Here is a 24,083-nt window from a genome sequence, read left to right as displayed (position 1 = left end):
GTTGATTTTTGCATATGGTGAAAGGAAGGGGTCCCGTTTCAGTCTTGTGCATATGACTAGCCAGTTATCCCAACATCACTTATTGAATAGAGAGTCCTTTCCCCATTGCTTGTTTTTGTTGACTTTGTCAAAGATCAGATGGTTGTAGGTGTGTGGCTTTATCTCTGGGCTCTCTATTCTGTTCCATTGATGTCTATTTTAATGAGGGCAAATAATCAGGAATTTGAGAACATGCCCCCAAAATGTGGGAGAAATCTCCCCTTTTCCTGTTCTATTCTCATTATCAGTTTTGTTCTTTGAGAACCACTGCTTGCCTAAGAATCTACTTATTCTGACTCAGAACATGTGCAAACTTCCTGGGATCTCTAAGATCTAGACTGACTTCCTGCTGTTTCCGTCTTGATCTGATTCTTACCAGGCTGTGTGGGACTGTGTCTTTATCAGCATGTTTGCCTTCTGAAGACACTGAAGCTTCTCTGTTTTCAAGTAGCTGAGATTCCTAGGGACCTTCTGAAATCTATTAGGTTAGAAAAGTGACACTCTACAAGTGATCGTCAGCACCATCTGCTGGTTGATGGAGAGTTGGTGTGATGTTTGCTGCTTTATACCTACAGCCGGCCTGGAGTTGAACCCTCCGGTGAGTAGGAGCTTCTGTAGTTGCTCTCACAGGAAGTATTTCTGAAGAACTGTGGATGAGCCCAAAGGCTTTCTGGTGGTCCAAGAACATGGGATTGATAAGGAGCTTGGGATTTTACCAGAGCCTTCCACCTGCAGGGTGGTGACACTGACCCAGTCCAACTCTCCTCTCTGGGGTTGGTCTGGACCCTTCAGGAGATTCCAAGGCTGGACCAGTTCTGATGGTTTGGGAAGGTCCCAGCCAGCCTGAAGGATACACAGAGCAGAGAAGTCATCCAGCATCTTCAGGACAAGGCAGTTGTTTTACAAAAGAAGGTCTTCTTTGTACTATAATTTGAAGTTCTTGGAGACTAAGAACCAGAAATACTACTCATATAATAAGAAAACTTAACATAATGCCATTACATAAGAAACGACCTAGAGATCTGCTTTAAGTAGGATGGCTCATGACTCTCAGTAAATTAGTGTAACTCTGTTGTTTATGAGTTGATCAACCTAAGCTGACTCCCAAAGGCAAGGTTTAGGATCCAGATAAGGACTGATTTTCCTCTTAGAAAAGGACTCGGTCCCTGGACCTCAAAGAGAGGCATTCTTATCATTAAGGAACTGTGTAAAAGCAAAGCCTTCAAGCCCTAAATCAGAAATTGCTCAGCTTATCTTAGAGAAGTAGCTGATTCAAGTATATGTTTCACACCGTAATGGAGATGCAATAATGACAAAGACAGATATGGCTCCTGCCCTCCGGGATTTTATAATCTAGAGGGGAAGCATATGCAAAGGAATGCTGTTAATAGGTTGTTTATTTCATCACAACTGTGAAGAGCTGTATCAAGGAAAAGTTTGGGGGTGAAATGAGGATGTACAACATAAAAGACACTTGAGCAAAGGAAGTGCTTCCTCTGAGATCAGGAGACCAGTAGAAGACAGCACTTGAACAGGACATGGGGATAGGGAAGACGGGCGATCCAGGCAGAGGGAGAGGCATGAAGAAGGCCTGAAGGTGGGAAGGGCAGGGAGCACTCAGTGGAACAGTGTCTGCGGGGCTGGAAAGCCAGAGGCAGTGCTGAGAGAGAGGCAGATGCCACGCAGCATCTGGTAGGGGTCAGGGCTTCATCCTGACAGCCGAGGAGAGTTGCAGGCTCCCACTGGCATTTTCAAAGACTGCTCTGGCTGTAGGGGGGAATGGACTTGCGGGGGGACACGGGGAGACCAGCGGGTTGTTGCTGCAGGTACTGGCTAAAAATGTTGTGGCTGAGACTAGGTGGAATGACATAAAGAGAGAGTTAAGAATGGCAGAATTCACAAGATTATGTTGGATGGGAGAGAGGGAAAGATCAAGAATGATTCCTATGTTCTGATAAAGGGATATGAAAGAAAAAAAAATGACTCCTAGGTTTGTGGCTTGCTCAGCAATAAGGGAAAGGTAAGCATGGTGATGTGTGTGTGTGCGCTGCACACGTGCATGCGGGGGGCAGGCTGGGAGTCAGGGAGCGCATGCACCTGGTATTAAGGAAGAAGAGGCAGGCTTGGCAGCCTGTGGGAGGCATGTAGGTCATATGTTCTGTGTGAGATATTCTGAATTTGAGGTCTCTGTGAGTCATGCAAGCAAAGCAGTAATAACAAGGGAATCACGTGTGCAGACTTGGCCCCAAAGTCAAGTCTAGGCTGGGGAGAACAATTTGGGGCCCATCGGTACACCTGGATTGGAGCTACAGGAGAGCCTGTGATTGTCAAGGCAAAGGGAGTGGTGTGGGGAGGAAGCAGTCCTGTGTAGGATCCCCGAGGAACCCCCAACACTGACATGGAAGGTAGAAGGGGATAAACCAACAAATGAGACAGAGGCATAAGAATCAGTTAGAAAATAGATGGTGGAAGATATATGAAGTCTGCGTAAGACCACGCCTCTCTCTAAAACGCACTCATATTTTCAAATAATATTAATGATCTGTATCTTTTTCAGTCTCCATCTTTACACGCCAGTTATGGATCGCACGAAACAAAATCATGATCATAGCTAGCATTTATTGTGTCTGTCCTGTGTGCCAACCACTGTGCGTGACATTTAACGTGACTTACGATATTGAACCATCATCCCATCCCGTGAGGTGGCTGTTGCAGCACCGTTATCCCTTTTCACTGAGGCAGCAGCTAAAGCTGAGAGCAGGGGGTTCCGTGAGAGTAACGGGAGTTCCAATGATCTGCCTCTTCTTCAGCCAAGCCTTCTGGTAATCTGCATTGTTCCCCTGTCCTAGGATCGCTTCATATCTCTAAATATAGAAGATGGCAAGCTCATGGTGAGATACAAGCTGAATTCAGAGCCACCAAAAGAGAGAGGAGTTGGAGATGCCATAAACAACGGCAGAGACCATTCGGTACACCCTTTGAGTCTGTTTACTTGAATTGTTAAATGTCCTTAGTCCTTTAAAAGTAAGTCAGTGCCCCCAAATAAATAAATAAAACCCTTCCTATTACCAGATAAACTTATGGATGTTAACTGAGGGTTATATCCTTTTAAAATTTGCACATTTTGGCATGAAATGTATAACATATACATGATATCTATAAAACACGGTTAACTTCAAATACAAACATTTCTATCAAAATGTTCTAGTATCATATTTTTATCCAAAAACGCTACTGCTCAGAGCCTTCCTACTATGTATATAAATGAATCTGGAGGAGGATAAATAAAAACATGATAGTTCTGAACCCCTGTGAATAGGATTCTCTTATTTTCCCTGGCTTGCTGCTTCATCTCTCATTTATTTCAGATTCAGATCAAAATTGGAAAACTCCAAAAGCGTATGTGGATAAATGTGGATGTTCAAAACACTATAATTGATGGTGAAGTATTTGATTTCAACACATATTATCTGGGAGGAATTCCAATTGCAATCAGGGAAAGGTAAGATGATTTTTTTAAAACCAGATTTAAAGCCTTTTTTAGTGGTTATGATTGTGACCAAAAGAAATCTGGTCTGCCATTTTTAATTCCACCAACAAACAAACACAAAAAGTTAACTTTTCCATATTAACAGTATAGTCAACAGAGTAAAACAGATTTAAATCCTGAATAATGAGACTGGGCAGTGGAAAGAAGGAAGGTAGGGGAACTGTGTGTCACCGCCATTGTCATTCTCGGGAGGGGAGGGACCATGAAGGATATAGTTGGGTTAACAATGCTGGCAGCAAGTAGAACAGAGGCTGCGGCCTTGGGCCCTTGAAGGCTGCGGCCTTGGGCCCTTGAAGGCTGCATAGGAGAGCGTGGGCGTCCCAAGGCCTGACAGACATCCCCGGGGAACCGAAAGCTGAGGTTGCCACCTTCAGGGAGCCTCTGGAAGAATGTGAGACAGTATGTCTCCTTCACTTCGGCATCGGCTGCTCCTTACGTGCTATCGAGCATGGAATTGGTACGTAACTGTTTCTTGGATGATTGAACACATGAATGAATTAATGTGAAAGGCAGTAAAGCTTTATCTGAATGGGAAAAATCCCACCATTTTGGAATGCACGTAAAACTAACTTTTACATTTTGCTAATTTGTATCCTGCTGGAAGGCTTTTAGATAGCTGACGATAGTGTGTGGACAGAACATATCCTGGAAGGATTAGTGCAGCCTCATGACTAAGTAAGAGTGCTCCCAGAAGGTTAGGTTATGATGACTTTTATACGAGATCTGAAGCTAGTTAAGTCTTTTGCTAACTTACACATCAGTTGGAAGGAACTAGAATATGATTTATAAGGTGTCATGCCAAGGTATTCTTTCTTCTAGAGTCCTTATACATGTGGGCATCTGTCCATTCTACATGGACATTAGTGCCATTCTACAAAGGCACTAATCTTTGTTTTAAAGTTGTCAGGGTTGCCTCCAAAGACAAAAATGCAAACGGGAAAGCTGGGCACTTCAACAGAACCTGGGGGTGACAGCTTTACTCCCTGGGCTCTGGAAGGAGCCTTGCCGATCTTGGTATGTAACCCCTGAGTTTTACAAATGAAGAAATTCAGAGCCAGTGAGATGATATTAATATTTAATATTATCAATATCAAATAGCAATTCAGCCATGAATAGCCAGTTCTGAATTGTCAGTAAGCTTGATTTTATTTCCATGAAATGGAATAAAATAAAATCATTTAAGGTACTCAGTTTTTTCGAGTACTTTTGAGTATATTTAAGAGTTGCCACTTATTCATTCATTACACAGGATTTATTGAGTGCCTAATGGGCATCAGGCAGAGTGACAGGTGCCAAGAAGGCAACAATGAGCAGGGTGGAGCCTGGAGAAGAACAGAAGAGAGAGAGTCACTACAGGAGAACATGACGTGTGCCGTAGGCGGAAGCTCAGGGTGCTGACAGAGCCCAGGAGGGAACCGAATCCAACTGGGGCCATCAGGAAAGTGATCTCCAGCTAGGACCTGAGAGATGCTAACAGTCAGTGTATGTGAAGCACCAAAGCTGGATAGAGAAAGCATGAACTTGCAAAGAGCTGGAGTACAACAGGAAGTGGGATAGGGATGCCCCATGGGGCTGATGTGGGCAGCAGGGGCCTGACCACAGAGTACCTTGAAAGTCACAGTAAGGAGCCATTGGAGGGACTTCAGCAGAGAAAGACCATGACCAAATTTGGGTTTTCAGTAGCTCACTCTAGTGCAGGGCAGAGACTGGATTAGAGAAGGAAAGGTCGGAGGCAGGTAGAGTGGCTGGAGGCCGAGTGTATTAACAGAGGTGAGTGATGAGGGTGACCTGGCCCAAGGAGTGGCTGTGCAGGTGAGCAACAGGGATCAGATTCCAAATATATTTAGGATGGCAAATGGGCAGCACTGCACAATGGCTTGGGTTGGGGAATAAAGGGGAAAAGCAGTCAAGAATGATGCCTGGTTTTTGGCTAAGCCCTTGGCAGATGGAACACACCAACGGAGGAGTGGGGTGAGAAGTTAAGTCTGACACAGGCTTAGTCCAGGAGCCTGAGACACAGCCAGGTGGAGATGCCCACAAGCAGGTGCACAAAACGGCCTGGGCCTCCAGAAAGGAGGCCAGTCTGGAGAAGGGTAAATGAAGCTCAGGGCCAGGTAGTCACTGAGGTGGTAGAGGCCAGTGGGCTTACCCAGAGCCAGGAGGAATTCTCAAGTTGAGGCAATAAGGAACCCATTGGTGGGTGGTTTGTGTTTCCATGATATTAACACAAGGCCCCTAGACAGTGATGTGGATGCCAGTCAATCCAGGTTTTCTAGAAAAGGGCAGTAGGTAGAACCACAAAAGAGGTGGCTTTAGTTTTGGCTCAGCAAAACTTGAGGTTATTTCAGCACTAAACCTTTATTCGCCTTTTCATCTCCATCCATTAAAGAAATAGGTAGATACAGAGATGCATATACATAGAGAATTCGCTTTTTTAAAACAATTTTTTGTAGAGATGGGGTCTTGCTGTGTTGCCCAGGCTGGTCTCAAACTTCTAGCCTCAAGTGATCCTCCCATCCCCAGAATTCTGGGGTTACAGGCGTGAGCCACTGTGCCCAGTCCAGAATTTTCTTTCTTTTTTTGAGACAGAGTCTTGCTCTGTCACCCAGGCTGGAGTTCAGTGGCGCCATCTTGGCTCATTGCAACCTCCGCCTCCTGGGCTCAAGTGATTCTCCTACCTTGGCCTCCTGAGTAGCTGGGATTACAGGCGTGTGCCACCATGCCTGGCTAATTTTTTTATTTTTAGCAGAGACGGGGTTCCCCATGTTGTCCAGGCTGGTCTTGAACTCCTGAGCTCAGGTAGTCCACCCACCTTGGCCTCCCAAAATGGTGTGATTACAGGCATGTGCCACCACACCTGGCCTAGAATTTTCTTAGTAACTTATTTTGGGATCCTCCAAACAAGGGACTGCTTCCTTTTTCTGGGCAAGTTTTATACTTTGACTTTTTTTATTTTTATTTTTATTTTTATTTATTTATTTTTTTTGAGATGAGGTGTTGCTCTTCTTGCCCAGGCTGGAATGCAATGGCATAATCTCGGCTTACTGCAACCTCCACCTCCTGGGTTCAAGCAATTCTCCTGCCTCAGCCTCCTGAGTAGCTGGGATTACAGGTGCCTGCCACCATGCCCGGCTAATTTTGTGTTTTTAGTAGAGACAGGGTTTTGTCATGTTGGTCTGGCTGGTCTCGAACTCCTGACCTCAGGTGATCCACCTGCCTCTGCCTCCCAAAGTGTTAGGATTACAGGCATGAGCCACCATGTCCAGCCTATATTTTGACTTTTTATTAAAATCACTGGAACATAGAAAATGCAGGAGATAGAGGCCAGTCAAAAGATTTCACTGGCCCTTCACTCCCTCAAAAGCAAAATGCTAAGGAATAATCAGCTGTTCTGGGTGTTGCCTCATCCCTCTGGTGAAGTCTTTGGTGGCCCAGAGATTCCTGAAACTGCCATTGGGCATGAGTCACTGGGAGGTGGGGTGGGCACAGAGGAGTTCCATGGATAATCCACAGCCAAGCTCTGTAGGGGCAACCAGCCAACTCTTCCAGAGCAGAGAAGTGTTCTGGTCCCTGGCATAAATGGAGGGACCTTTTAGACAAAATTCTCAAACCTAATGTGGAGCAAAGCAAGCAAGTGTAATCACTAAATCAGCTTTGCTCAAGGGATTTTGTGCATGTTTTGTTTTTTCCCCCTCTCACTGTAGTGTTTCTTTTGGGAATGGGGACCCAGATCTTGGAATGGCTTGTTTCGGATTATAATCAGAAATCATTCTGTTAATCCCATCTCCTTCCCAGGAGAAGAGCAAATCATCCCTGGTAATGCCAGAGGGTCTGACACCAACGAAGGCATTTTTCTTGAGGACCTACTACACTGTTTACGGAGTGTGATAATAAACACTAAAATGAAAATGATCCAAAGAGTAAAAATCAATCAAGGAGCTATTCAACATTGACTAAGTACCCAACACCGAGGTTAGGGCTGCCTTTTGTTCTTTTTGCTCTCTGAAGTCGGCCTGCAGCAGCCATGGAGCTGGCTAAGCTTTTGTGGACAGGTTGGCCCAAAGTATACATAAATACCCCAACGCAGGAACCCGCTAACACAGCAATTCATGCCCTAGTGCAATCACATTCCTCTAGCAAGTATGTTCAGACCCTGTATCCTGGAGTAAATGTAGAACTGTAGGTCCTCAGGTAAGCCAAGGTAACAAGAACCCCCCCAGGAATAGTGGAAGTAAATATCTTCCTTTTTAACACTTCTGCTGTAGATAACTCTTCTAGAAGAAGGCATGATCACTTCCAAGTGCTGCAGGAATATCAACTGTAAGCATAAAAAGCAAGGGCTTCAAGCCTCACTAACCTGTGTGACACACTGACAGTACAGACCCCAGCTCTGCCACTTACCACTGTGTGACCTTAGGCAAGGCCTTAACCTCTCAAGCCTCATTGCTACATCTATAATATGGGCATAGTAGCTGCCTATCTCTTAGGGTGGTTGGAAGATTCAAAGTGTGTAAAGGAATTAGCAGAGGTCAGCACATGGCCAGTGCTCAATAAATGTTAGATAAGAAAACCTGCCCTTCCTGCACATGTATCCTAGAACTTAAAATAAAATAATATAAAAGAGAAAATACCCCCCTCAAAAGGTTATTGTAAGTTGGATTCATAGAGCTTTGTGCAAAAATAGGTGGTCTGTATCTGTTAACTGCCTTTCTCTCCCACTATTTTCCTTTTCTGCAACCTTCTTTCTTTGACCAATAATCTATGGAGAGAGGGACATCTGGAATGTTGTTGTCCAAGAGATATGTTGAAACCCAAAGAAGAATTGACCTAAAACCATGTATAAATAGGCAAGCTCCAGGAATGAAAATGAACCCTCCTCCTCTTCTAAGGCAAAAGGCCATCTTTATAAAATAATTAGGCTCATACTGTAATGCCAGTGAGGATTTGTTTCTTTCTTTTCCTTTTAATGAAATTTAATTTTAGGTCTATTACACATAGCTCAACTGTTTCTAATGAATTGGATTAAAATGAATGCAGACACCTTTCCATTTAGAAAAATAAGCTGCATTAGGGATTTAGAATGAAATCAGCTTTGGGTTTTCTTAGTACATCATTTGTTTAAGAAACACAAATATTTGCCTGGACTTCAGTTAGTTCATGTGTGTGAATGCTTTATGTGCATTCAGCTCCAGACAGATCCAGAAGTCAAATCGAAGGGGAAATGCCCTGGGGCCATGTAGAAAGAGCTGCTTTAGAAATTGCTCTCATTATATAAGAGCAGTAATATGGGAGTAGTTACTAACTTGACTATCTCACATTGAGTCCTTACTCTGTACAAAACACTGTTTGAGTGTGTTACATATATTAACTTTCTTAGACTACGACAACCCTGTGAAACAGATTCACATATTCCCATTGTCTAAATGAGGAAACAGGCACAGAGAAAAGTTGCCTGTTCAATCAGAAGGGACAGAACTTGAACCCAGGCAATTTGGCTGGTCCAGAGCAGCACAATTTTGCCTCTCAGAAACACCTGCTGAGCATTCACGCCCAGGTGCCATGCACTGCTGCAAGCTCTTGCTGTACGTTAACTTGTTTTTTCGGTTTTGTTTTTGTTTTTTGAGACAGAGTCTCACTCTGTTGCCCAGGCTGGAGTACAGTGGCGCGATCTCAGTTCACTGCAACCTCCGCCTCCCTGGTTCAGGTGATTCTCCAACCTCAGCTCCCGGGTAGCTGGGACTACAGGTGCTTGCCACCACGTCCAGCTAGTTTTTGTATTTTTAGTAGAGTTAAGGTTTCACAATGTTGACCAGCCTGGTCTCAAACACCTGACCTCAAGTGATCCACCTGACTTAGCCTCCCAAAGTGCTGGGATTACAGGCATGAGCCACCCCACCTGGCCTGTTAATTTTTTTAATCCTGGCAATAAACCTTTGCCCACAGGTAGGAGGTGGTAGATACAGCAGCATATGAACCCAGACAATGTGTTCCATTGTTTCAGCTTGGCATTGCTTAAATCAAGCTACATTTTTCATAATTGAATAGAACCAAAAAGTAACACTTTGTTTCTTCTGACTTTACAGTGGCTAACTTAACAGTGAACAGAAAAAAAAGAGAAAAAGTTTTCTAGAGCATTCCTGGTTCCTATAAACGATTTATTACTTTATTAATGTATATGTATATCATATCATCTATTAACTTATTAATATATGTCCTATCCACCCACAATGCTGTCACTTCAGGGGGAGGGATGGGCAGTTCTAGATATTGTGCATCTTCTCTGTCTCTGTACCTTTTGCGGCCACTGGCCATTCTTCTGTTAACATTGTTGTCTGCATTTTTAAAGCTGGGAATGTAAACTTATACAGAAAGGAAGTCGGTTCTCCCAGCATCATAAAATAAGTAGCATTATGGGAATCCCATGGGAAAGGATAAACATAAAACACATACTCATTTATGGGTGAAAAGTACTAAAGAGCACAGCGTTTCAGCTCTGATTTCACGTGAGCCTGACATGATCCATCTCTTCCTTTTATTTGTGTTCCTAATCAGATTTAACATTTCTACACCTGCTTTCCGAGGCTGCATGAAAAATTTGAAGAAAACCAGTGGTGTCGTTAGATTGAATGATACTGTGGGAGTAACCAAAAAGTGCTCGGAAGACTGGAAGGTAAGTGAAGGTTCAGAACCTTGTGAAGGAGTACTTCCCAGCCAACCCACCTTCTGTATCCATTGACGCAGCAACTTTTGACTTCTTTCTGATAGCACACAGTGTTACAGTGAACTGGCTCATGTACACTCCCCATGTGCTTGCAAGATGCTGAACCTTTTCAGGTTTGCACATTAAATTTGTAGGAAAGTAGGAAGACCAACTACATACACAAAAACTTACCGATGATTGCTGACTTATTATGCAGAAAAGTAAGCTCTCTTTCTTTCTGAGGTTACATAAATCACATTAATCAGTTTGGGTAAAGTGAGATAGGGTAAGGTACTGTATTTCAGCCAAGAAATGATTACAATGCCAGTAATTTATTCCATGTTTGCATTTCAGCTTGTGCGATCTGCCTCATTCTCCAGAGGAGGACAATTGAGTTTCACTAATTTGGGCTTACCACCTACTGACCACCTCCAGGCCTCATTTGGATTTCAGACCTTTGAACCCAGTGGCATATTATTAAATCATCAGACACGGGTATGCAATAGTGCATTAATATCAAACAAGATTTAAACCTGACTCAAAATTTGATGTTAAAAACAACAGAGAGAGTTTGAAAGTGGTGGAGTTGTACATTTTTTCTATCATCACAGTAAATGCTATTGTATAGTTCAACCATGAACGTTATTCCCCACGCTGGGGTAGGTCCTCAAAGAAATCAAGTTTAGAAAGTAACATTATAATTTACAGACTTGCATTTGTGTGTATTCACGGACTCATTTTTATTCTTTTCAGGTATATTTTGTAATAAGAGTTAAGGTGGATTATAACTACTGTAGTTAATAACGTAGCTTAAAGTTTCAGAGCTCAGAAAGAAAATCAGAGTGTGTCCCTATGATTTCTTTTTAATTGCATTAAAGGTAGCTCTCCAGATTGCCTTTTTGCAGCAGCAGCAGCAGCAGCTAGTTGGACAATATTTATACCTGGGGAATTGGAGAAAATAAGATCCTTTTCTCTTTCCTCATGTACAGCAGAGCCACATAAATTCTCTTCCACAAGGAGATACCATCTATAACTTAAGTGGATTTAGCTAGTGTGGTTATGTAGCTATAGAAGTCACCTAATATTTAGAAATGAGTATTTGTGGAATGAATGGAATTTTTAAATAGAAGTAGAGTATGATTATTTCTAAATTTGTTTATTTAGGATTGCAGAGCACAACAGACTTCTAGCATCTGTCAAGAAAATGGCTGGTGGCTGACTCTGTGGCTCTGTAATATAAGGAAGGCTGCCCCTCTCTTGATGGCTGACTCTGTGGCTCTGTAATATCAGGAAGGCCGCCCCTCTCTTGATGGCTGACTCTGTGGCTCTGTAATATCAGGAAGGCCGCCCCTCTCTTGGTGGCTGACTCTGTGGCTCTGTAATATAAGGAAGGCCGCCCCTCTCTTGGTGGCTGACTCTGTGGCTCTGTAATATCAGGAAGGCCGCCCCTCTCTTGGTGGCTGACTCTGTGGCTCTGTAATATCAGGAAGGCCGCCCCTCTCTTGGCGGCTTGCTCACCAGTCCCTGAGGTTTTATTTTTAAAATGAGCCCTAAAGAAGCGCATGCTAACATTTAGACTGTGGGGGTGGCTTTTCCATGAAAGCAGGATGTTTTGATCTAGCTCTTATGATACCTAACACTTGTTTCCTCTGCCACGTGTAGGAACAGTTAGTACACAATTCACAAAATGATCGAGAGCAGATAGAAGAATTAGGTTAGCAAAAGATTAGATCCACCCTGGACAATGGGAGAATCCTGGATACAGCATAGGGACATGGCCCTCAATTTCATAATGGGTTAGCTAAAGATACATATAAGTTAGCATTATTTTATGCAATTCATAATGAATTTTGCCAATTGAAAAAAAGTCAGCGCAAAGTAAAATCAACAATGGCTATAATCACACACTGTAAAACTTGTTTTAGACTGAAATCTTACTAAAGAATCACATCTTGTTGAAAACTGCAGAAATTATACTTGGTAGAAAAAACACAAAATTGAAATGACAAGTGCTGAGACTGCACATTTTTAAAATTAGTGATTGACAGGAAGAGTCAAATTATCTTGCCCAAATTTACATCTTCAGAGTTCAACATGAAGAATTGGACTTCCCAGAAATAATGATTAGGAAATAAAAAATTTATAATGATTGAAGAGATCACTGTAATATTCTTATATTAAAAATTGAGGAATTGAGTCTTTGCTGTAAAATTTATTTAGCAACGAATTGATCCTGATAGAAATAACTTCAGCCAAAGAAAAATAAAAATAGAAAAATTTAGACTGGGCATGATGGCTCACACCTGTAATCCCAGCACCTTGGGAGGCCAAGCCAGGAGTATCTCTTGAGCCCAGGGGTCTGAGACCAGCCTAGGAAACATAGTGAGATTCTGTGTCTACAAAAAATTACAAACTTAGCCGGCTGTGGTGGTGTGCGCCTGTGGTCCCAGCTTCTCAGGAGGCTGAGGTGGGAGGATCGCTTGAGCCTGGGAGGGTGCCACTGTACTCTAGCCTATGCAAGAGAGCAAGACTCTGTCTCAAATAATAATAATAAGAAGATAAAATAGAAAAATTTAGAAATGATTTAACTGTTTTGTGTAGTCAATTGAGAAATTAAATTGGCTTAATGAATGTAGGTCCAAAAAATGATTTTGACAAATTCATTGGTGTTGACATAATTTGCATAAGATTTTTATATTTATAAACATGGAGGCAAATATGCAAAAAATAATCTTTAGAGCAAAAAGCAAACTCAAAGCATTTGGGTCAAAACATCCTGATTGTTTTATACATGGTTTGGATGATAAATTCAGTACAGATACAGGCATAATCCTTATGTGCAAATTAGTTGATGGGTATTTTCTATGATGATTTCAGACAAGCAGCCTGCAGGTCACTCTGGAAGATGGTTACATTGAATTGAGCACCAGGGATAGCGGCGGCCCAATTTTTAAATCTCCTCAGACGTATATGGATGGTTTACTGCATTATGTATCCGTAATAAGCGACAGCTCTGGGTGAGTGGAATAATACTTCTGTCAGAGCCGTGAGTGAGTTTTACTCTCTTTCGTTTAATGGAATTTTCTGGTGTCTTTTTGCAAAATATTTGCCCTTGATACCAAAAATACTTCACTAATAAGTTTTGGCCTTCTTCCTTATTCCATATCAATTTCTTCATAAAAAAAATTGCCACACATGGTGGCTCATGTCTGTAATCCCAACAACTATGAAGGCTGAGGCAAGAGGGTTGCTTGAGGCCAAGAGTTCGAGACCAGTCTCGGAAACATAGTGAAACCATGTATCTAAGAAAAATAAAATAAAATAAAATGTAAATAAATAAAATTTTAAAAATAAATCAGTTGGATGGATAAATTGTGGTGTATTCAAAATGGAATGCTATAAAGCAATGAGAAAGAAGGATCTAGAACTATATGTAATGACATGAATGACCCTCACAAACATAATGTGGAAAACATTGAGTCACACATAAAAGTTCATCTCATATGATTTCCTTTATACAAAGTTCAAAAACAGGCAAGAACTAATCCATTCCATCAGAATTCAGGATAGAGGGAGGGAGGCTATAGAGTTGAAGGGAATGCACAACAGGGATCCTGGGGTGCTACTCTATTCTATTTCTTTATCTGGGTGCTGGTAATGTTGGTGTATTTCTGTTGCAAAAATTCGTTGAGCTGAACACTTATAGCCTGTGCACTTTCTGTACATGAGGCTCTCATACCACAGTCTTTCAAAATGCCATCTTTGGCAAGATACACCCATTTTAATAAAAATGTTATGTGCAAAAGAAAATACATAAAAAAAGTTATAATGCTCTTTAAAAATAAAGTCTGGTTTCTCTAGTTATTTTAGATAACAAATATTGAATCTGAGTCTTAGACAGTGAGTTGGCCACATGGCAAGGGCCTTTTTTTCAGCAGTTCTCACCCATGAGTTGCTTTTCTTCCCTTTCAGACTACGGCTTCTCATCGATGACCAGCCTCTGAGAAATAACGGAAGGCCAAAACCCATTTCAAGTTCCCAGCAGTCTCTGCGTCTGGGCGGGAGCAATTTTGAGGGTTGTATTAGCAATGTTTTTGTCCAGAGGTAGGCGATCCTCTCTTTGTGGGTAACTGATGAGAATGGCCCGCCCATGGGAAGGGTATCTCTTTGGTCCAGTTAACAAAGTCAGCTTTGTCTACGTATGCTGCATGAGACCTGCATACCACAGTCTTTCAAAATGCCATCTTTGGCAAGATACACCCATTAAAAAACAAATCCACAAAAAACTCCTGGGCCCGGCCTCCTTTTGGAGGAGCAGCGTTAGCGTGAAACCTTGGAAAAGGCCTAATTAAAATTAACTTCAGATTATGGCCCTGAAAAGTATTCACTGAAATTTTATTGCATTATAATCAAGATTGTGCAATTAGATTTAATCAGCTCTCCACGGTTTTCAAGGCCAAGGAATTGCATGGACCAGTGCTGTGCTAGGAAACTAAATCACCACGTTGAACGTGATATTTAATAGAGAGAGAGTAGGGCTTGGGGCTTCCATGCAAGTGTTTACATATTTTCTTTTGATACAAAATGATTGTTTTTAGATAAGAGGCAAAATCTTCTCCAGAGTAAGGAGATGGCCTTGTTCTGGCTATGAACCTCAGGCTGGAATTCTCAGGCTACCATGACAGCCTCCCACCCATTAGGGCTCCATCCTCCTTGGCCAGGATGAGGCTTAGAGTTCTCATTTCCCTCCTGGTTGATGAAACATCTTCCTTGAACATCTAATTCAGGGACTGGAGCAGGAAGTGGGAGGGATGGGGAAGGCCCGGGGTTGTTAGCAACAGCTTACTGCCATGATAAGGCTTGGACAAGAATCGTGAGATAAAGCAAATTTGTCCAAGACTTTCCTCCTCATAGTCAGATAAATCCTTCCATAAACTCACCTCTGAAGTTTCCTTATATTTACCATCATTCAGTATCATCCATTGCCCAACTTCCCCCTCTGTGCACATTTTACTTTCGTATTTCCATATGACACCCATTTCAAAGACAGAACTATAGTATCCTGGCCCTCCCACAATTCTGCCACAATCCCGGGTCAATAAAGGTTTCTTGGGCTCCTCTCCGACTTCTAGAGGTGATATTAAAGTAGGAGATGAAAGTTTCCCTAGGAACCATGACCAAAAGAATGTGGAATTTTTTAAAAAATTATTGATACATAACAGTTGTATTAATACACATTTATGGGGTACATGTGATATTTTGATACAGGCCTACAATGTGTAATGATTAAATCTGGGTAACTGGAATGTGCTTCATTTCAAGCATTCATCATTTCTTTGTGTTGGGAACATCCCAAATCTTCTCCTCTAGCTATTTTAAATTATACAATAAATCATCGTTAATTTGAGTCACCCTATTGTGCTGCCAAACACTAGATCATATTCCTTCTATCTAACTGCATGTTTGTACCCATTAACCAACCCCTCTTCATACCCAAAACATGTAGTTTTTGAAATGAGCTCTCTATACCAGCGGGTCTTCCTCGACATGTCCAAGTTTGGCAGCATCTTTCATTTCTGCTCTTTTTCCAGGTTATCACTGAGTCCCGAAGTCCTAGATTTGACCAGTAACTCTCTCAAGAGAGATGTGTCCTTGGGAGGCTGCAGTTTAAACAAACCACCTTTTCTAATGTTGCTTAAAGGTTCTACCAGGTTTAACAAGACCAAGACTTTCCGTATCAACCAGGTAAGTGTCCAAACCTAACCCTGGGTTTCACTCCTTGGAGGATTCCCCTGAACCTGCCTTGTGGGAGATATTGGGGAAGGGGGTGAGAGCTCACCAATCCATGAAGTGGGATTGATGGGTTATCAACAGTTTAATCACACCAAAATGTCGAAGTGGTTTTCTTTTTAGCTTGTATTTTGCATCTTGAAGAAAAGTTGGCAAGTTTTGCACTCACAGAACAGAACCATGACTTAGGTTTCTTAATTTCTGTAGCTAATGTCTTGCTGTTTTAACATTTCTGCTGTGTCCCCAGCAGGTCCTATGTTTTTCTATACAATATAAGGGCCATGCTCCTCTTCCTGCCCACAGACCTCCCCTCTGCTCTGATGCAACTCCTATGACAAGATACACCCATACATCTGGGCCTTGTCAAAACCAATGTGGTGTACGCTTGACTGCAGACTAGAAACACCTGGGGAGCTTTAACACCCCAAAGCTTAGGTTGCATCCGACCCAATTAAGTCAGATGCTCATGGAGTGGGTGTATCGGTAGTTTGTGAAGCTCCCCAGGTGATTCTGAAGTACAGCACTGAGAGGGACTGAGGAAATGAAACTCCTTATTTGGAGGAGCAGAACACTGTGATGAATTGAACACAGGATCAGGGCTTAAGGAGCTCCTTGCTCTGCTCAAGGTCAACAATGTAACTTTCCCAAGTCTGAGGTTACAATTAATATGGTTAATGGATAACAGTGGGCACCTCGGATCCGCCAGGCACTGCACTATGCACTCCAAGTGGATTTTCTTACCAAATCCTTCAATAACCTTATACTGCAGTGTAGAAAGGTAAGCAGTTCTGCCCAAGCTCCCACAGATGGAAGGTGGAGTTGGAGTTCCAACCCAGGAGCCTGTGGCCTCTTGAGAGCTATGTGCTCCTGTTCAATACACTTTCCACTTAATGTCAACCACATGCTGCTTCTGTACCAATATTTCCCCACTGCACAATGATATGGGAGAGCATGAGCAGATAATACCTAATAAAATACATGTTTTATGCTATTAAGAAGAAATATACTTCATAAATCCAGAAGGGCTGTCATTTTCCCATTATGGGAACATCTTTAGAATTGCCCCATCAAAAATGAAGTCATATATTCACTTTTTCATTGTAAGGCTGAAAGTTATTGAGAGACTAAATTAGCCCAGTGATGGTGAACTGGAGAGAGCAAATGGATTCAAATCTGTTTACAAGATAGAATACACATGACTCAGACAATAATTGAATTGGGAAGACAAGAGAGAGGCAGGAGTTAAAATAATTCTGAGGCACCCAGTCTGGGTTATTGGATGGATGGAAATGTCCTCTCCATGGAGATAGGAGAAGGACAAATATTTGGAGGAAAAGAGAATGAATGGAGTTTGTGGTGTATTGAGTGACAGGAGTCTGCAGGACACCTAGGTGCAGAAATTTGGTGGGAGACTGTCAGGAGTCTCTGTGTGGGCTTCAGCAGATAGGGTAGGACTGGGGCTATTAATGTGGAAAATATTAGCGAATACACTATTTTATTTCCTCCTGTTTTGCATAAGCCCCCAGTTTGGATGGAATAGGACATTAGTCTCTGCCCAGTAGCAGAGAGAATACAGCACAGCTTAGTGGTTAAGTACTGGACTCTGGAGTCAGACTTCCTGGGTTTGCATCCGGCTTTACCATTTATTAGGTATGTGATCTTGGGCAATTGTTAAACCTCTCTCTGGGTCTATTTGCTCCAATGTAAATGAAGATAAATAATGGTAATAACTCATGATGTTGATGTGAGGATTAAATGAAGTAATAAACACAAAATACTTAGAAAAGTACCTGGCACATAGTAAGTATGCATTAAATGCTAGTTATTATTACTATGCATGCTAATGAAAACCTAAATGAAAGGGCATAAGATGCTGCAGGAGTGGTGTGGCAGGAATTTTCCCACCATGGGAATCAGGAGGGTTCTTCTGGAGGAGGTGCCCCAGGAGCTGGGTCTGGAGTGTGGGTCAAATTTAGCTGAGTGAGTATTGTTGCTGCCCAAGCAGAAGCCCAAAGCTGGAGGCAGGATGTGGTTGGGACTCACGGGTGCAAGACATGCTGCATGCATCCTCACCAGACTGACTTCATGCTCTCTCTCTCTTCTCAACACACCCCTCTGAGAGCAGAATCAAATGCCAACCTTACAGGTCAGGAAATTGAGTGTCTAAAAGGTTAAAAAAAAAAAGGTTGCCAAAGAGCACCATGTCAGTAAATGGTAGAGTCAGGATTCAAACTTAAGACTCTTTTTTTTTTCCATATTAACTAAATTTTTATTTTTATTTTTTCTTTTTATATATATATATTTTATTATACTTTAAGTTCTAGGGTACATATGCACAACGTGCAGTTTTGTTACATATGTATACATGTGCTATGTTGGTGTGCTGCACCCATTAACTTGTCATTTACATTAGGTATATCTCCTAATGCTATCCCTCCCCCCACCCGACCCCACAACAGGCCGCGGTGTGTGACGTTCCCCTTCCTGTGTTCAAGTGTTCAAACTTAAAACTCTTAAGCACAAAGAACGTGCTCTTCTCCCAGGCGCTCAGAGCTCAGTGGGGATCTTCATCAGTCAAAGCGAAGGGTGGGGATTCACCTTACTAGGGGTTGGTTCAGAAATGGACATGTGGCCCCTCCCTCTTAGACAATGAGCCCTGAGAGGAAGTCGAGGGCATGGCTTCTGATAAAGAATTCCATTTTAGCACAAAGAGAAACCCAGGCAGAATCCATGCTTCTTGTGCTGGACAGTGTAGTGAGGATGTGATTCCCAGAAGCACAAGAAGAGCACAAGATTCAAACTTAAGCACAAAGAATGTGCTCTTCAAGCCACATCATGTGGCCTCTACAGGCTCAGAGAGCCTGGTGAACAGTGGGAAACTTGATGGAGAAAGGAGACTAGAGAGAGGTAAATTGGAATCACACCCTGGAGCCAGATCAGGCAAGCCTCATACAACCTACATCGATTGGACATTTTTCTATAGTCAGTGTAACGTCATTGAAAGGAGTCCTGTAAGCAGCTGAAAAGATTAAAGATTACTAAGCTGGTAGCAGCCTGTGGGATGGTTTGGTGTAGGAAAGTTCTAGAGCCAAGGAGTCAGATTGGCAAGCTACTGTAATCATCCAGGCAAAAGAGTCAGGGCTGGCTGGGCACGGTGGGTCACACCTGTAATCCCAGCACTCTGGGAGGCCAAGGCAGGCAAATCACCTGAGGTCAGGAGTTCAAGACCAGCCTGGCCAACATGGTGAAACCCCGTCTCTACTTAAAATACAAAAATTAGCCCGGCTTGGTGGCAGGCACCTGTAATCCCAGCCACTAGGAAGGCTGAGGCAAGAGAATCACTTGAAGCCGGTAGGTGGAGGTTGCAGTGAGCTGAGACCATGCCACTGCACTGCAGCCTGGGCAACAGAGTGAAACTCCATCTCAAACGCAAAAAAAAAAAAAAAAAAGAGTCAGGGCTGACTTTCAGGGCATAGGCACTAGAAATGAAAAGGAAGGAGTGGAAACAAAATATATCACACAGAAGAAGAGTAGGACATGAGAACTGAATGCATGATAGAGGCCAGGGAGGCGGGTGTCCATGAGGACCAAGATTTTGAGCCTGGATGCTTTAAAGGATGATGATGCCATTAAGAGAATTAGGGGACATTTGATGGCAAAGGCTGTCTTTCAAAACTGTTCATCTTGATGCTCATGCTGCTGACACACAGAAAAGACTCCAGAGAGGGAGCAAGGCCCACTAGTATGAGTCCCAGGCAGGAGCCCAGGCTGGGTTTTAATCTCAGTAGGATGAAGGTTTGGCTGATATAAGTAACTCACTTAAGTTTCTGTTGGGTACGGTAGAACGTCTCCATTCAGCAATGTGCAAGCATCATTTTAAATAACTGATTCAAGTTTGCATTCTGAGCACTATATCCAGGAAATGGGTCAGGGAAGAAAACCCACCCCTGAAGGAATGTGAATCTTTTGGGAAGCCTTTAGCTGCTGATTCAGAAAACTCACTGCAAAATTAATGACTTAAACAATAATAATAATCTCACACAGTGAGCCATGCAGGGGTAGGTGAGGCTTGAGGCCTGGCCCATAAGGAGTTGGCTGTGCTTCCTCTTGGTTCTCTTGGCTCCATCCTGTGTGCTTCTGGGAATCGCATCCGCACCACACTGTCCAGCACAATGAAGCACCAATTCTGCCTGGGTTTCTCTTTGTGCTAATATGGAATTATTTACCAGAAGCCCCACCTTCAACTTCCTCTCAGGGCTCACTGGCCAGGAGGGAGGGGTCACATGTAAATTTCTGAACCAACCCCTAGTACGGTGAATCCCCACCCTTTGCTTTGACTGATGAAGATCCCCACTGAGCTCTGAGCGCCTGGGAAAAGTGCATGGGCATTTCAGAACCTGAGCTCTGCGGTGGAGAAAAGAGGCGCAGGGCTGGGGAATCTCAGCTACTTCCAACAATTTTCCTAGTCACATTTAACATTTATTATGGTTGTTTTTCTGCATTAAAACTTAGTCCCATTCAAAAGTTCAAACTTCTCTGCATGCATGAGTCAACTGTGATGGAAGTGGAGACGGGATGTGGTCCCCTCCCTTCTCTCTCTCTCCTGCTATCTTGGTCCTTTCACCTACCCTGTTGCTCAAGTGAATGGTTGTTAGCGGAGGTGGCCGCAGGTTTGCAGCTCCATGTTTCACTGGCAGGCTGTGGGTGTCTCGGTACCGCTGGCCAAATGCTGGCTCCCTCAAGCAACACTGCGGTTCTTCCGATGCTCAGTGGTGGAAAGGGGCACCAGGCAGCCACTGGTCCCAGGTGCAGCAGCTTTCAGAGAAGAACCCAGACTTGTGTAAGATGAGAATAACATGCATGCTCCCCAAAGAAGGAGGGAGAGAAAAGGAGGGTATTTAGACTCTCCCAAACTTTGTTTTCCCCAAAAGAATGAGCCCCTCTGCCTCCTAGCCCTGTCTTACACCTTCCTGGTGGCAAAATGCTCTCAAATCAAAGCCATACTAGGGCACTGATAGGGATTGCGAGGATCTGGCTTCGGGAAAGGTTAAAGAGCTAAATAAAGAATGAGCTCTCCGTTCTGCCCACTCCATGCCAGTCAGTGACCCGCAGGACGGGCTCTCAGCGGAAACTTCCCATCTCCATGGTACCATTTCCTAGGCCTTCTATTGCCCTACTGAATTCCTCACTTAGGATCAAGGGTGAAAATTAAGCAACGTACTTAGCAAGATAAGCATTCTTCACCCTTTCCCCTGATAATTGTGTTGCTCTTTTCCCATGCAGCTGTTGCAAGACACACCAGTGGCTTCCCCAAGGAGCATGAAGGTGCGGCAAGATGCTTGCTCACCACTTCCCAGGACCCAGGCCAATCATGGAGCCCTCCAGTTTGGGGACATTCCCACCAGCCACTTGCTATTCAAACTTCCTCAGGAGCTGCTGAAACCCAGGTATTATTTAGCTTTCCTGCCCCAGCACCAACTCAGAACCTGACTCTGCGATTCCACCGCAGGGAAGTCTGACTGCCATGACACCATGCAGCTGTCTCTAATGAAGGTGGCACTATCATTTTTGTGCAAAGAGGTGCTGGCCTGCACAGGACAGGGAGAATGATTGCCTGCCATGTGCTTTCCCAGCAGCTGGAGGCAAATGTGACGACAACGTACTTCTCAGAGGCTGAAACAATCAGCTCAGCTCTGGTTTAGAATTGATGGTGTTCTAAAAATAAGGCTGACTTTTTTTTTTCTAAAGCTGCTGTTTATTTCCATGACAAGTTACCTTTCTTTTCTTGTATTCTGTAGTGAAAGTAAAATCATTCTTTTTTGGTAGATGCAGTGCCAGATAGATCATTTTTAGAGAATACATTTGGCCTTTTTGTGCTAACAAGTTGCACCTCTTTTGGGGAGGAGGGAATGAGCAGAAATATTAATTATGTCAGAAAAAAATTAGAAAAACAAGATCTGTCATTTTCAGGTGATTTGAAGGAGCCACAGATAAAAAGGTACTGACCTTTTCTTCACGGCTTTCCCACAGAGGCAGAATTGCCCGGGGGCTAAAAGGACCTGGCTCTAACATCTGGCTTTCAGTCTTGCTTCACCACTTACTGGCTGGGCGACTCTAGGCCACGTGCCAGGGCAGCTCCTCTGAGACACAGACACTAAGATGGGATTAGATGGGCAAGAGGTTCACTGTGGGGAAGCCTGTGAAAGACGACCAGAAGGGGACAGAGACGGGGGCAGGCAGGGAGAGCCTGCAGATGGCTGTGGGCCTGCAGATACTGTGAGGGGAGGGTGCAGGGAGGACAGAGCCAGGTAGGAAGGGCCTCAGGCCGCAGTCCAGTTGTAACACAGTCTCAGCCAGGTGCCTGCAGTGCCCCCAAGCGGAGATCATCTCTGAGAAGAGCTCAGTGTTGGCCATAAATGGCCCGGCTGTAATACCCCCAAGTGTCACTGAAGACCTAGGGCATGGCAGCCCCATCGTGCTCCCTGCAGCAGCTTCTCTTGGAGCACGACTTCATGGCTGCCACATGCCATTTAACTTCTCTAAGCCTAAGCTGTCCCTCTGTGCCTATCTTGCATGTTAGCAAATTGCTACCTCTCTCTGGACCTCAATTTTCCTGTTAGTTAAATGGGCTCGATGAAGCTTTTCTTGCAGGGAGGAGAGGTCATAGCTTATAAGGAAGCTGGCCCTTGAAGCCCACTCAGTAAGCTGTGAGCATGCATCACAGGCAGAGAGAGGTAAAGGTCAGAGAGAGATTGACTGCCAAGCTCTGAAGGAGAAAGCCTGTGTGGACAGCTCCACGTCTCCAGCTGCCCCACGGAAAGTCTTGGGGTCCCTCATTTTCCAAAACTGTGCTAGTAGAAGCTAAGGCAGAAGGAGAGGAGATTGTCCCTCCAGTTGTCCCCTCCCCTGGCTACTCCTTGGTGGGGAGTTCCCACTCCCCACCCCTGCTCTCTTGGTCAAGCTGACCTTAATGACAATGACCTCCCTCTTTCTTTTCTTTTCTTTTTTTTCTTTTTCTTTTTTGAGACGGAGTATCACTCTGTCACCCAGGCTGGAGTGCAGTGGTGTGACTTGGCTCACTGCAACTTCTGCCTCCTGGGTTCACACCATTCTCCTGTCTCAGCCTCCTGAGTAGCTGGGACTATAGGTGCCCGCCACCACGCCCGGCTAATTTTTTTGTATTTTTATTAGACACGGGGTTTCACTATGTTGGTCAGGCTGGTCTCGAACTCCTGACCTTGTGATCCGCCCGCCTCGGCCTCCCAAAGTGCTGGGATTACAGGCGTGAGCCACCGCATCCGGCCAACCTCCCTCTTTCAAGAAACTGCCTGGACGCCCCTTTCCCCAGCCTCCCGCCTCTGGCCTCCCCCTTGTGGCCTCTCCATCAGCTTGGCCCTCCCCTCCCTGGCAGCTTCTCTCTCAACACATTCAGTGCAGTGAGTTACCAACTTCTGACGATTCAACCCCTGTGCCTTCCCGTCCAACATTAAACCGTACATCATTAATGAAAAAGTAACATTTTAAAAGGTAAAATTTTTTAAAAAGTCAATCAGTAACTATAATTTTCAACTTATATTTTAGCCCCAAATGTTTTAGCAATCAGTTATTTTCAGAAAGTTGTAAGAGTTGGAGAATTCTGTTGTTCTCATTCTGATTTACATTCTAGCAGTGTTCTGACACTCCTTTAAACTGGTGCCATTGCTTTACCCCTTTGGTGAATGTATAAAAATGCTCTTTAGCTCTCAGCCCTACCCTCCCATCCTCCAGCAATGAAGAGTCATAGCTACAGTATCATGTACTGGGATCTGAATCCACTGCTGCCTTTTTTCGGGTGTTAGTCAGTTAGTCTTTTATGAAAGAAAGTTGCTTTAGGAAACAGTTCTGGAAAGCAAATGTCAAGTCTGATCACCAGGCCCACATATGGAAAGTACATTCTATTCTGCAGCACGTTCTAATATCCTCCTTAACTTGGCTACCCCTCATTCTCCAAACCTCCTCACTAAC

The 24,083-nt window shown here is 43.7% G+C and overlaps 1 protein-coding gene across 2 annotated transcripts in view; it reads left to right on the top strand.

The window, feature by feature from the left end:
• LAMA3 (laminin subunit alpha 3) overlaps positions 1 to 24,083 on the top strand; it is a 271,191-nt gene that overhangs the window by 234,122 nt on the left and 12,986 nt on the right. For both annotated transcript variants that reach the window (XM_058438557.1, XM_032152640.2), the window contains 8 exons: positions 2,889 to 3,008; positions 3,408 to 3,541; positions 10,142 to 10,259; positions 10,644 to 10,784; positions 13,167 to 13,306; positions 14,262 to 14,393; positions 15,881 to 16,034; positions 21,363 to 21,526. In XM_058438557.1, coding sequence (XP_058294540.1) covers positions 2,889 to 3,008; positions 3,408 to 3,541; positions 10,142 to 10,259; positions 10,644 to 10,784; positions 13,167 to 13,306; positions 14,262 to 14,393; positions 15,881 to 16,034; positions 21,363 to 21,526 — 1,103 coding nt within the window. The remainder of the gene's footprint in view (positions 1 to 2,888; positions 3,009 to 3,407; positions 3,542 to 10,141; positions 10,260 to 10,643; positions 10,785 to 13,166; positions 13,307 to 14,261; positions 14,394 to 15,880; positions 16,035 to 21,362; positions 21,527 to 24,083) is intronic.

This window comes from Hylobates moloch, unplaced genomic scaffold (genome assembly GCF_009828535.3).
Source record: "Hylobates moloch isolate HMO894 unplaced genomic scaffold, HMol_V3 SCAFFOLD_5, whole genome shotgun sequence".
Classification (NCBI taxonomy): Eukaryota; Metazoa; Chordata; class Mammalia; order Primates; family Hylobatidae; genus Hylobates; species Hylobates moloch.
The sequence above is the reverse complement of the archived record's forward strand: the minus strand, read 5'-3'. Positions and strand labels throughout refer to the sequence as shown.